This window comes from Stomoxys calcitrans, chromosome 1 (genome assembly GCF_963082655.1).
Source record: "Stomoxys calcitrans chromosome 1, idStoCalc2.1, whole genome shotgun sequence".
Classification (NCBI taxonomy): Eukaryota; Metazoa; Arthropoda; class Insecta; order Diptera; family Muscidae; genus Stomoxys; species Stomoxys calcitrans.
Window position 1 is genome coordinate 45,229,158 of NC_081552.1, and position 14,997 is coordinate 45,244,154.

The following is a 14,997-nucleotide window of genomic DNA, read 5'->3' on the forward strand; positions in this document are numbered from 1 at the left end:
TGTCATTATTGCCAGGTAGTGTACCGTAAACAGATGAGTACAATTTTTTTCTCGCGAAGTGCACCATCTGTCAACCAGTTTTGGTTGTGTGTATATTATAATTAAAAACCATGACACACACAAACAACGAAAAATCAGAGTTGCACTAATCACTGATTTTGACAGATAATGTACTCATATTTTGTTGTTGGGCAACTGCCTCTACCTGTAAATGAATATATCTTGGAACGCCCCACGCTTTCGTTCCGTTTTAGTTCAAGCTGTTGCGGATTAGTGTCATCAGATGTTATTGTTTACTAAATATTTTATTTTTCCTTAATAAGACCACAAATTGAACACATAAGGAATTAAACAAAAATGCAAATATTGAAAACAATACATAGGATAACTAAAACTAATTCCTTATGTTCAATTACGTCTATTGCACGCTGTACACCATCAAGATTTTATGCGGTCCAACAGCCTAATGCTAAAGAAGTCATCGAGAGATATACCGAGCAGGATGGTGAAAAGATATTGAAAATTATTAATAATTCCAATGTAAACGAGCTGTTGCGGTAAGTCTTTTCACTGTTGGCATAAAGTGTGGCTGTTCACAGTTCATATATTTTCCAGTTATGACATAACCAAAGGCCGGGCAAACAAACTATTAACTTGGCGTATGCGTAACGGACTGCTTGCAAATTTAAATGACATTTTTATGGTAGATGGATTTGGCGTAAAGGCCACCGAAAAATTTTATCAAAGTCTTTTGCAAGAGCCCAAATCGGAAGATAATAATGCAGGCAAGCCAAATCGTCTGAGAACAGCACCATTTATTACCCCTCATATAGAGCCTGAGCAACAAATGAACATAGGCTCCTGTGTTTCTTTGAGAATAGGGGTGAATAGCATAACTTGGTCAAGACTTGAATTACCCGCTGCAGATTATAATGGCCCTTGCGAATTGACTCATTGGCAACATCATGAGCTAGCTGAAAAGAAATTACACATTAATGAGCTCATTCATAGGTGTTTGTATGTCAATCATCAAATACCTGAGGCTGATTGTTATCTTTTCGAAAATCCCCAAATGGCCCAAGTAAGCAATAATCCGGGCAGTGTGGATCAACAGAATGTCAATATACAAAAGGCTCAAGTTACTGCCATAATGGGTTATGCCTTGGCATCGAGGCAATCGCGATTGGAGCAAATGCTGGAAAAGAAAACACCGCAAAATGATGATAAATTACAACCACGTTCTTTAATTTTCTATGTTAGAAGATTTTTAACCGCCCGTCTCTTCAATCATTTGGTGGGCACAGAAAGAGTATCATCTGAGGAGACAATACTCAATATGATGCGTACCTATTACAATATGGATGCAACTGAGGACTATGTAGCTCAGAAAGATGATGAAAACACACAAAAGAATGGTCAACAAGCGAATGATGGCAATGTCGCACTAAAAGTTAATGTCCAATTTCCTGTGGAACAAAGAGACATGTTTTCCAAAGCTCCTCGATATCATCGGGAATATTTAGGACAAGCTTTATTGTTGAATTTGACTTTTATTCGTTTGGTTTTGCTGCAAGATGCAGAAAGCATCGCAAAAGTTTCGCGTGGCAACAAGGCGAAAAATGAAATCGAAGAATTGTAACGATGAAGAGCATTCTACTATGCCAGAAATGTTGTGAAATTGTTGAATAAAAATTAAGTCTTATAGGTTTAAGCAATGAATTAAAGTCACAGGTAATGAAATAGCTAAACATTTTAAAATCTTGCCCAGAAGTATTCCGCTCAACGGACTCTGTGGAAGTAGGCAGGTAACTAGCGCAAACCTTTGCAACTATATGTCTTCCCCAAACTAATAGAGGATCGCTTGGAAGATCAGACGCTTACAACGAGAGAACAACTCCAGAATTAAGATAAGGACACTCGTTCATGCCGGCAATACATATCCTAGACCAACAAGGACCTTCATATCCAATAGCGAACACCAACTTTTGTCCATAGCGAAAATGTGGCACAAAAGAATGTAGGCTATGTAAACTGACTGGCAGATAGGCCAGCATCTATAAGATTTGCTATCCCAAGAAAAAGATTGGGCGGCGGATAACGTGTTTGAAGATGGTGAGATCACGATCTACACTAATGGCTTCATAATGAATTTCGTATTGGAGGTCTACTACCATCCACTGGACATTGGTACTTCGAGAATTTCAGGATAGATAATATAAGCTCAAGGTCTTAAAAAATCTTGAAACTGTTGGTTGTTGTTGTAGCAGTGTGTTGTACACAGAGGCGGCAGCATAGTGCCTAATATCTTGTAGTTTTGGGCGATATGACCGTCTAAAATCGCCCATTGGGCTTTATGACCTTTTTTGTTTTTAAAATAATAAAACCACTACTAAATACTTAATTTCCCACGATCCCATGGCAGCCGGTTGTACGCACCGGATTGACCCGATGGAATCCTCATCGGCAAGGGCTGCTGCCTCAGTGTACGTGTTCGTCTTTTTTCGTCATGGGAGAGGCACATCCCGGAGTTCCTTCTCCGCACGCTTCTGGTTCGTGCCGGTATTGAAAAGAACCCCGGACCCTTGTTCTGTTCGGTTTGCCAGAACCGCCTTTATCATAGTTCGGTTTCGGTGAGGTGTAACCGGTGCATGGAGTGGGTACATTTCCGATCTTGCTCTGGCCTCACTTCGCTACGGGAGTATAGTCATACTGGCTATGTCGCAAGGTGCTGTGCGAACATAGCCAGCAGAGGGTCACAAGCGTCGTTGTCGTCTTCTGCGTCCTCGTCGTCGGAATATTGCCAGGCCAGTGCCGGGAAGTGTATCGTTTTTGCAGTTAAACTGCAACGGACTTCGTGGCAAGATCGATAAAATTGTGGACTTTATGAGTCGTAGGAGCATATTGGTCGCAGCGATCCAGGAGACAAAGCTGACCAACACCTGCAGCTTGCACAGTTGTCACGGTTACAATGTGCTACGTAAGGATCGCTCAAGGAATGGAGGTGGGGGATTGGCCTTCGTAATAAACCATTCCGTGCAATATATCCCTATCTCGCCTGCGCATGGCGCTAGTGGAATGCATGGGGATAGCAGTCAGGTCCGGTACTGCCGACATAGAGCTATACAACGTGTACATACCGCAGGTTGGTAGCTGTGTCCCGATTAATGGCCAGGCTTACAACCCCGACATAAGTGGGTTGCTATCTGGCCATAATCGCCGGATTCTAGGGGACTTTAATGCGCATCAAACGTCATGGCATTCTCCCTTAGGTAACGACCAACGTGGCATAGCTTTGGCAGAGCAAATTAAAAGCTCCACGTTTTGCACGGTGAATGAGGATGCCCCCACTAGGATTACGAGGAGGTGCAGCAGCTCGCCAGACATCTTCATTGCATCCCCTGATCTCCTGAGTGACGTATCCTGGCAAGCCGTCATATCTTTGGGGTCAGACCACCTCCCCATAATTCTCACCATCGATCGACCACCTGACTTCATAACCTCTGAGCGCCGGCCGTTTATCAATCATAAGGAGGCCGATTGGACTGGCTTCAGATAGTATACCAATCGCCGCTTCAGTGAACTGCCACCCCCTTCTGAACCGCTCGCTTTATATCAGCCGGTCGAATACCCCAAGTGCGGCCCAATTTCCCGGCGCAAGCAGAGGTACTCGCAGATGAGCGTGATGGGAATCGTGCTATGGACCCCGCTAACCCCAGAATCAGCAAGCTGAATCTGGAAATAAACAGGGTATTCAACGAACATAAGCGAAATTTGTGGCTGGAACACTTGGAGCAATGTAACTGAGGCACTGGTGTAGGCAAACTGTGGTCTACTGTTGAGTCACTCTCGAACCCCGGTAGACGGGATGACAGGACCTCAGTCACTTTAAGCGAAATAACGATGACTTATCCGAAGAGATGCGCCAGGTTGTTCAACCGTCAATTTATTGTGCATCCCGAGAGAGACAGGCCAAGGGGGAGAGCCATTCGCCGTATTCGTGGTCTCAGAGCCGATGAACAGCCATCACAATTTATCGTGGGCGAAGTTACTAATGTCATCCGAGGCGCCAAATCATCTAAGGCGTTGGGCCCCGACGGAATCTCTACATTGATGTTGAAGAATCTGGATTCACCTGGAGTTGAGTACCCCACCACTGTCCTCAACCGGTCTTTGAACACTCTTATAGTTCCCGATGTCTGGAAAATGGGCAGAGTGATCCCGCTACTAAGGCCTGGAAAAGAGCCGAGTTTGGGGGAGTCGTACAGACCGATCTCCCTTCTCTCACCAGTGGCTAAGACGCTTGAGGCATTACTCCTCCCGAGCCTCGTAGGAGAATTTCCATTCGCCGAGCATCAACACGGATTTCGGAGACTGCACAGCACAACAACAGCTTTGCATGCCATCACCGCACACATTTGCCGTTGCTTCAATCAGCCCAGGCCATGTGATAGGACGGTCCTCGTGGCACTGGACCTATCGAAGACATCGCCAACACGTCCCTCCAGCTATGCCTGAAACGATGGGTCGCGAATTATCTGTGTGGTCGCCAGTCATTTGTGGAATTTAGGGATAAGAAGTCGAAGCACCGTAGAGTGAAAAGGTGGTGTGATATCTCCGGCACTGTTTAACATTTACCTATCCTCCATGCCACCCCCTCCAGACGGCATAGAGATCGTATCATATGCGGACGATTGTACGATCATGGCATCGGGTCCCCCACCCATTGATGACATCTGTGATAGGTTGTACATCTACCTCAACGAACTTGCCTCATATTTCGCTGCAAGGAATCTGAAGATATCCGCCACCAAATCTTCAGCCACATTGTTCACTACAAATACGCGTGAGGTGGATACTGAGCTGACTGTGATGGTCGATGGAGAAATGATTCCGACCATCAAGTGACACGCAATGGAATAATATTCAGATCTGTCAGAATGCCGCCCCCCGAACTGCGACGGGCTGTCTCCTCAGTTCTTATGTGGACCACCTCCATCAGGAGACAAAGATCCTACCAGTGCGAAGACATAACTACATGCTGTCTAAGCAATACCTTTTGGACTGTTATCGCAGAGACCATCCAAAGCATCATCTTGTGGATAGATACCCACCGCCCAGAAGCCTTAAGGTAGACCTACATGATCTAGAGCGTGAGGTTCTCCCTTAAAACACCCCTAAACAGGACTTATTTAGTTATTGTATTTGATAGTAGAGTACGATACTGATTTATTTTCAAGGCTAAGTGAAACCAAAACACACCTAAATCGGACATATTTACCGACCAGTCAATGTGGGGCTTATATGAAAAGTATTGTGGAGTAGAGCACGTAATTGGTACCCATATTCGGGACCAATTTACTGAGGGTCTACCCCTGCCCACAAACAGCAATTATTTATTGACCATCGTAATATGGGGCTTAAGTAAAGGTGTTTGGGAGTAGAATACGAATCCGATAACCAAATGTGCGACCCTGTATTTGGCGCACCGCCCCTTCCCCAAGAGTACAAATTTACCAGCCAAATGAATGGTATTTGAGATTAGAAACGAATATGGTAACCAATTTTGGGGCCAAGTGTTTGGGGTACGCCTCATCCCATAAACTTCCCTCTAACCAATGGCAAAATGAGGTTAAAATAAATGGTATTTGAGAGAAGAGCACGATGTGGATACTTTTTTCAGGGCCAAGTGTCTGGGATTCAACCCGAAAACACCCATAAATCGGACAAACATATGTTCGGGTCAAGGCAATATGGGACACAAATGAAAGGTATTTGGGAGTAGATTATGTAATTCATACCCACTTTCGGGACAACGTTTCTGGGGGTCCACATCAACCCCTAAACCCACCAACCGCCACCCTGGGAGACCGCTTACTCCCAAAATCCCCATGAGAATATCGGGCTCAAATAAAGTCTCTTAAGAATGGAGTACATCTAACATCCAAACTCAAATGACCCTAAACCCTTTGACCGATTTCATAAATCAGAAAAGATCATAGGGGATTCAGATAAGGGCATTTAAATTGTTTAACTGTTAGCCAAGCGATATACATACAAATACTATTTTCGTAGCATGGTATTTCACTAAAAGCTCCTTAATTGCCGAATCATGGCATCAGGTCTTCCATATAAAGTCAAAGAAGGCGCTGCGGTGCGGGCCCGGTTGAGCTATCTATATATTGGGTTGCCCAAAAAGTAATTGCGGATTTTTTAAAAGAAAGTAAATGCATTTTTAATAAAACTTAGAATGAACTTAAATCAAATATACTTTTTTTACACTTTTTTTCTAAAGCAAGCTAAAAGTAACAGCTGATAACTGACAGAAGAAAGAATGCAATTACAGAGTCACAAGCTGTGAAAAAATTTGTCAACGCCGACTATATGAAAAATCCGCAATTACTTTTGCCGTCTTCCTGGCAAATTTAGTATTCCACGCTCATAGAACTTCTGGCCTTAATCTGCAAAAAACTGAACCAAGTGCGATTTTATAGCCTCATCATTGCCGTAAGTTTTACCATTTAATGAGTTCTGCAAATATCGAAATAAATGGTAGTCTGATGGTGCAAGGTCAGGGCTATATGGTGGATGCATCAAAAGTTCCCAGCCAAGCTCACTCAGTTTTTGGCGAGTGACCAAAGATGTGCGCGGTCTAGCTTTGTCCTTTACGATTGACCAATTCTGGTCGCTTCTCCTTGATGCCTGTATTCAATTTGTCCAATTGTTGACAGTAAACATCCGAATTTATCGTTTGGTTCCTTGGAAGCAGCTCAAAATATACCACACCCTTCCAATCCCACCAAACAGACAGCATAACCTTCTTTTGGTGGATATCAGCCTTTCAAGTGGTTTGAGCTAGTTCACCATGCTTGGACCATGATCGTTTTCGACTAACGTTGTTGTAAACAATCCATTTTTCACCTCCAGTTATGATTCGTTTTAAAAACGGATCGAATTCATTGCGTTTAAGGTGCATATCACAAGCGTTGATTCGGTTTGTAAAATGAATTTCTTTCAATACATGTGGTACCCATATTAAAATTGACGCCAAACAAACAAATGTAAACAAAATTTCGCGCACTTTTTTCTAAAGCAAGCTAAAAGTAACAGCTGATAACTGACAGAAGAAAGAATGCAATTACAGAGTCACAAGCCGTTGAAAAAAATTGTCAACGCCGACTATATTACTACTATATTACCGACAATTACTTTTTGGGTCAATATACCCTCCAAAATGGATCGCATTTGTCAAGTTCTTTCCCGGTATCTCTTTTTAGGCAAACAAAAAATAAACAAGTAAAAGCGCGCTAAGTTTGGCCTGGCATCCTCATTCACCGTGCAAAACATGGAGCCTTCAATCCACTCTGCCAAAGCTATGTCCCTAGGGGACAAAGCCATGAAATTTTATGTGCATTAAAGTCCCTAGAACCAGACGATTATGGGCAGACAGTACCCCACATATTTCGAGCTTGTAAGCTTGGCCATTAACTGGGTCACAGCTACCAACTGCCGATATGTACACTTTGTATAGCTCTATCTCGGCAGTACCGGACCTGACTGTTATCCCCATGCACTCCATGTAGGGGGCGAGATGGGTCTATACTGCACGGAATGGTGTATCACAAAGGCCAATTGAACACCTCCATTCCTTGAGCGATCATTACGTAGCACATTGTATCCGTGATCGCTGCAACCAATATGTTCTTCCGACTCATAAAATCCATTATCTCATCGAACTTGCCTAGAAGACCGTTGAAATACAATCGCAAAAATTATACACTACCCAGCACTGGCCTGGCAATATTGGGTCTGGGATGTTGCTGTTGCGTATTTTGCCGCAAGGGAGAGGTCGGGGGTCACATAGTCCGACGACGACGCTTGTGACCCACTGCTGTCTATATTCGCATAGCACCTTGCAACATATTCGGTGTGACTATACTCCCGTAGTGACGTAGGCCAGAGCAAGATTGGAAATGTACCCACTCCATGCACCGGTTACACCTCACCGACACCGACCGATGATGGAGGCGGTTCTGGCAAACCGATCAGAACCAGGGTCCGGGGTTCTTTTCAATCCCGGCACGGACCAGAAGAGCCCGGAGAAGACACTCCATGACGAGAAACGGATCATGTACACTGAGGCAAATTTGCTGTATATTACCAGTGAAGGGCAATTATATGAAAGAAAATTTATATATTTAAAAAAAAAATTATATATATAAAATTTAATGCTTTTTATGCAGTTTTTGCATTTATGTATAATAAATAATTAAAGCGAATTCAAAATTGGATGTTGTTTAATTTTTTTTTGGGTACTATTTCATAGATTTATTTGTTTGGGTATTACTTTGCAATGAAATAATTGGGGATTATTTCGTAGCGCCGTATTTTTTTGGGCTTTCTGTCTTCTTTTTTATTGGGCGTTATGGCCATCTGTATACAGATCACAACGTCCGAAGGCAAATTGGGCGTTATGAAGTCCTCTAAAGCGGACATAAAGCCCAGAAATATTTTGGGCGTTTTTACCGGTCACCTTAAAAATTTGATAGGTATATAATTTGTAAAGTGAAGCCATCGAGAGACCATCAAAATTTACACAAAAGGTAAACAATATTTTTTTCAACTGTGGAACACTTGTGTTTGTGTACAGCGTCGGTTTTATGTATCGAAATGGTCCAGAGGCTGGTCACCTTTGCAGAGGCCCCCTCCCCCAGAGAGTGTGATTACAACAACACAGTACCTACAAAGAGAGAATTTTCTTTCATAAATGTAATAATCCGGTTTCATAACTTTTGGTTCATAAATATTATGAAAAGATTTGTTATATTAATGAAAAAATCATAAATATTATGAACATTTTTAGTGAAAGAAAATGTATGTGTCATATAAAAACACCCGTGTTTGGTTTGATCAATATAATGAGAATGACAAAAAACTTTATTGGTTAGGTATGTACATCAAATGATAACAGTCTTATCGATATAAGAATTAGTAATAGATAAAATAACATTCCCCCTTTTAATTTCTAATAAAAACCATAGTTATAAAAGTTATCCGTATCAGTATAATTAATAGGAACTGGCCACTGCCCCCAACTATATTCCCATTTCATAATCCATCAGGTGCCCAGGCAATCTACGTTGACGAATTGGACTCAGCAACTGGTTACCCTTGTACTCTACATCAGAACATTCATCAGGTTGGATTCCAGAGTCGATGAGGGCATCCCCACTGTGGTGCCTGTTGTCCTGGTTGGCCATCGTGTTCGTAGCTGCATGTTGCCTTTCGCTATCCTCGCTGTTCATTGCCGGTGGTATATAAATGTCTGCGTCTGAGATTCGTTGCCCTGTGTCAATGGCTCCTCAAGTCTCTCAGATCCAATTTTCAGCATCTGGTCTATGTGCCTTCGCCAAATTCTGCCTTCTACATCTACATCATAATGTAGGTCGCTATATTTTTTCTTCACCACACCAAATTTCTATCGCTGCTTTCCTAGATATTCGCGTACGGCTACTTTTTCTCCTACTTGGAATTCTTTTAATGTTTTAGGTCTTTCCGAATCTTTATGCCAAACATAGCAAAGATATTGCGGCATAATTTAATTGTTGTCTCCGCTGTGATATTGGAGACTATCCGCACATCTGGCCATTTCGAATACGCATCCACCAACACAAAAAAATAGTCTCCCATAAATGGCCCGGCGTAATCTACATGAACTTTTTCAAAGACATTCTTTGATGGCACCCACACGTGAACTGGCTTCTTCTTTCCCACATGATCTACCATACTTGAGGCATTCGCACAGGCAACGTTGCGTTGCAGTTTTCCTTCGAGCTGCGGAATCGGACCTTGGGTCATAATGTGTTAATACTGTGTCGGAACCAATTTGACACTTTATCTCATCAAATGCATACTCACATTTCTGATCGAAGTTGAATGCCACATCCTTGTGCAATAGTCTATTGAGTGGGTAAGGCAATGTGCTCAAGTTCCGAATAAATCTGTCATAGTAATTTACCAAGCCCAAGAATGAGATCATTCTTCATCCTTATTAGTAGGCTTTTTCATATTCAATTCTATGGCTTTAATTTTAGACTCCATCTTCAGAATTCCACATCTATCGATAACATATCCATAATATTCTATTTCGTCACGAAAGAACTGTGACTTCTTCATGTTTATTTGCATATTATGTTTCTCTAAACGTCGCAATTCCTCTTCAAGCCGTTCCATATGTAATTGGTCATTACTGGCAGTAATTTTTATGACGTCTAGAAAAACCTTTACGCCTGGAATATCAGCCAATAATTGCTCCATAAAACTTTACCATATAAAAGGCGCACATGATTTGCCGTACATTAGCCTAGTGGGTCTGTACAAAACCCCTGTGAGTGCTTCGAGTCAGGAAACGGTGATCTTCGGGGTGGACTTCTAGCTGGAAAAAAGCCTTAACCAGATCAATTTTTTAAAACTTCTCACCCCCTGCTATCGCGCTGAAAAGTTCATCTTTTATCGGCAGTGGGTGCTCATCCACTACCAGACTTATTGAAATATATCCACGTAGGTATACAATAAAAATTGTCTCATTTGTGAAAATTTGATAGGGGAATTTTCCAAGTCAAGTTCAAGTAAAGTACTTAATGTATATTTGGAAGAGGTACAGCATTTTGCTACTATTTTTCGTTTGTTTGTTTGTTGTCCATTTTTGCTCACATGATTTCGTTGTGTGCAAAAGAAAGAATGAAAAACACACACACGCATACCTACATGCATGTTCTACATTACAACAATGCACAACATGCACAGTTAGATCTCTGCGTCACTCATTCTACGTAAAATTTTGAAGCTATTGTGTGTTTTTACCTTTGCAGGGAAGTGAAAAGTTTAAAAAGTAAGTAATGCCGATAATATAGTGTTTTTTGTGGCTAAAAAAATCCAACATGAAATAAACCTGAGAATATGCGATATTTCATTAGAGTTCCGTAATCCAACAATTAATTTTTACATTTTTTAGGAGCATCCCGAACTGAATATCGCCTGTATCAGGTAATGAATTGAAGTGTAAAAATGCAAATTTTGCCCATGAACATTCCACTAAGGAATGAACATTCCACTTCTCACATATCAATGAGTGCTGTCCGATTCAAGTTTAAGCTCAATAATAAGGGGCCTCCTTTTTATAGCCGAGTCCGAACGGCGGGCCCCAGTGCGACACTTCTTTTTGAGAGAAGTTTTACATGACATAGTACCTCACAAATATCGCCAGCATTAGGAGGGGAAAACCACCACTGAAAATTTTTTCTGATGATCTTTCCAGGATTCGAATCCAGGCGTTCAGCGTCATAGGCGGACATGCTAACCTCTGCGCTACGGTGGCTTCCAATTGAATTGAACATAGAGAGAATTCTCCTCCATAAATGTAATGATCGGGTTTCATAACCTTTTTTTCTTAAATATTATGAAAAGATTTATTATGTTCATGAAAAAATCATAAATATTATGAAAATTCTTAATATATGAATATGATCGTTAGTGAAAAATTTCTTATATTTATGAACTGATCGTTTATGAAAATAGTTCTTATATTTATGAAACTTTGAGCACCACACAGGCTGGATCTTTGAGCTCCGACTTGTGTCCATCGTTACCACGGGAAGCATAGCTGAAAGCTACTGAGCGCTTCCACAGGTTGCGGATGGTGGAAAGCTCTGTTTTTGTGCGGAGTAGCAGTAAATGCGGGCAGTCAGCACTGGCTCTTAATTAAATACAATGATACTTGAGATGACAAGGCGAGTTATTGGCGCCTTCAAATAACTAGGCCAACATCAACGTCTGTTTCCAGGTGGGGGCGAGCGTCGGATCCTGGAGCAAGTGGCTCGCCACAACGAGGTATACATGTGCAATCCCACCAAACCCCTGCGGTTGGTGCGCTCGGCCAATAGCCTGCCGCCGGAAAACTACTATGAGAAACAAAGGAATAGAAAAAACGGACCCCTCAACGTTAACGACCCACGCAAAAGAAAAAAGGACCATGATTTGCGGATCTGCACCTGGAATGTCCGCACTCTTTATAGAGAAGGTGCAGTATATACGCTGTATTAGGGAAGTACAAGGCAGATATTACCGTCTTACAGAAAGTGCGATGGACTGGGAATGGTGTCACTACAACACCAAAAGGTGACGAACTATACTATAGCTGTCATAGCACGAGGCATGAATTTAGCTGTGGATTTGTGGTTAGTGGGAGACTGAAACACCTTGTCTCCAGCTTTACTCCGGTGGATGAGAGGCTAGCTACAATCCGCATAAAAGCCAAATTCTTCAACAGCAGTCTTATTTGTGCCCATGTCCCGACGGAAGGCGAGCAGACCAAGGATATTTTCTACGAGCGCTTAGAGAGAGAATATGACTGCTGCCCCGCCCATGATATTAAAATCTTTCTTGGAGATTTTAATGTGAAAATAGGGAAGAAAGACATTTTTGGTCCAACAGTCGGAAAGTTTAGTCTCCACGAGGTAACGTCCAGTAATGGGTTGAGGCTGATAGATTTCTCCGCAGCAAAAAACATGGTAGTTTGTAGCACCAGATTTCAACATAAAAATATTTACAAAGCCACATGGCTGTCACCCGATCAAAACACGAGAAACCAAATTGATCACGTTGTGATAGATGGAAGGCATTCATTCAGCGTGTTAGATGTACGATCGATCCGTGGAGCGAATATAGATTCGGATCATTACCTTGTTGCAGCAAAGGTCCGCACCCGTTTGAACATCGCGAGGAAAGTACGATCTGACACTGCACGGAAGCTTGACATTGAAAAGCTGCAAACACGACAAATGGCAGCTACATACTCCACTCGACTAACCCAACTGCTTGATGAAATCACTCCTTGTTCCGATGATATAATGGCGCAGTGACAAACTACTGCCCACTCCATGGAAAATGCCGCGAAATCCGTACTTGGGTACCAGAAGCCTCCTGCCTCCTGTCGAGATGCTACTGAGGCAAAGAATGCGGCATATAGAGCAACCCTGCAATCAGTAGCAACGCGCCAGATGAAGGAGAAGTATCTGGAGAAAAGGAGAGAGGAGAAACGTTTATTCTACAGAAAGAAAAAGGAAATGGAAAGACGTGAGTGTGAGCGAATTGAGATGTACAGGAGTCAGAATGAAGTCCGGAAATTATACCAAAGAATTAAACATCAAACCGATGGCTTTGATGCAGGCACATCCTGCTACAAAGACAAAGAAGGAAATCTGGTAACTGACACAGACAACATGCTGAGGATATGGGAAGAACATTTTACCCAACTGCTAGTGTCCGATGTTGGCGGCGAAGAGGATACCGCAGAACCAATCCCTGATGATGGTATAGAATGTTTACCTCCTAGTCAGAATGAAGTCTAGGTAGCAGTGACCAGACTAAAAAACAACAAGGCAGCAGGAACCGAAGGGTTACCCGCTGAACTAATTAAGACCGGAGGCGACACGCTCATAAGGCGTATGCATCACCTTCTCTGCGCAATCTGGCTAGAAGAACCCATTCCCGATGATTGGAACCTCAGCATACTATGTCCCGTTCACAAGAAAGGAGACAAGACGGAATGTGCCATTTACAGAGGAATAAGTCTCCTCCCCATCGTATACACGATACTTTCGGGCGTACTGTGTGAAAGATTAAAACCTAAAGCCAATGAGATAATTGGGTGCTATCAATGCGGCTTTAGACCTGGTAAATCCACCCTGGACCAGATATTCATACTGCGCCAAATCTTGAAAAAGACCCGAGAAGGACAAAACAACAGCTACCATCTCTTTGTTGACTACAAAGGCGTTTTCGATACTCCTTTACGTTCAAAGGTATTTCAAGCCATGTCTGAGTTTAGTATTCCTGCAAAATTAATAAGACTCTGCAGGATAACACTTGCTGATACGCGTTCCTCAGCAAGAATAGAAAAGAGGTTTCATACAAGAAGACAGCCTATCGTGTGATCTCTTTAATATCCTGTTGGAGAAGATTATACGAGATGCCGATGTGAATAGATATGGCGCACTAATCGCAACAGAGCACATGCTACTCGTCGGTCGGTCACCGAAAGTAGTAACTGCAGCTATTGAAAGAATCGAAGAGAGACAGTGACAATGACAATGGCTCTGGCAGTAAATGGAGATATGATAAAATGGATGGTTTCAACTCCCAAGAAGCCTTGCAGAACCAAGCAGATAAAGAAAATGGAGAAAGTTTCGAACCACAACTTTGAGACAGTTAGTAACTTTATCTACCTCGGCACCGCCGTAACCGAAACGAATGACACCAGTTTTGAGATTAAGCAAAGAATATTACTGGCAAACAGATGCTACTTTGGACTAAGTAAGCAGTTTAGAAACAAGGCCACCTCTCGACAGACGAATGGGTACTTGTGAAAGCAGATGAGGCAGTGCTTGGAGTATTTGAGAGAAAGATTCTTCGTAAAATATATGGACCAGTTTGCGTTAATGGAGAATATAGGCGACGTTTGAACCACAAGGCAAACACAGTGGTACACGCAAACCGGGAAGACCAAAAGCTCGATGGAATGATCAAGTGGTGGGAGACTCCTCGAAACTTGGTGTCAGAGATTTTAGAATCAGCGCAAGAGATCGAGGCGCATGGAAAGCTATTCTACGTTCGGCTAGTGGAACAAATGTTCTGTCATAGCCAATTAAAGTAAGTAAGTTGTTTCATACATGTAAAAAAACTTTTCATTTTATTAATAATTTTTATCATATATATAAAGCGTATGTTATTGAAATATGTTTACGCAGGATTCACTAATAGAAGGTTAGGTCACTAATAGAAGGATAGGCCCCATGAACATCATTAAGGATGTAAAATCTGCCGCTTGAAAATGACATCACATAGGAGAAAACATAAACAAAGAATGAATGTAAAAAGAGAACAAGTTGACATCCTCAATGCCAAGTACTGCCAAAAATTTAAAATTGCTTGCCTTACCTT

At 42.2% G+C, this 14,997-nt stretch overlaps 1 protein-coding gene across 1 annotated transcript; it reads left to right on the forward strand.

Moving 5' to 3' along the window:
* Positions 1–309: 309 nt before the first annotated feature.
* Positions 310–1,740, forward strand: LOC106093409 (uncharacterized). The gene is made up of 2 exons (XM_013260465.2): positions 310–557; positions 616–1,740. The coding sequence occupies exons 1-2, from the start codon at positions 358–360 to the stop codon at positions 1,637–1,639; spliced, it is 1,224 nt and encodes a 407-aa protein (XP_013115919.2). The 5' UTR covers positions 310–357; the 3' UTR covers positions 1,640–1,740.
* Positions 1,741–14,997: the final 13,257 nt, after the last annotated feature.

Excerpts from the sequence above, each read along its gene's own strand:
- LOC106093409 (XM_013260465.2), top strand. The coding sequence starts at position 358 with ATGCAAATATTGAAAACAATACATAGGATAACTAAAACTAATTCCTTA. Across the intron at positions 558-615 it reads AATGTAAACGAGCTGTTGCG|TTATGACATAACCAAAGGCC; the intron begins GTAAGTCTTTTC and ends TATATTTTCCAG.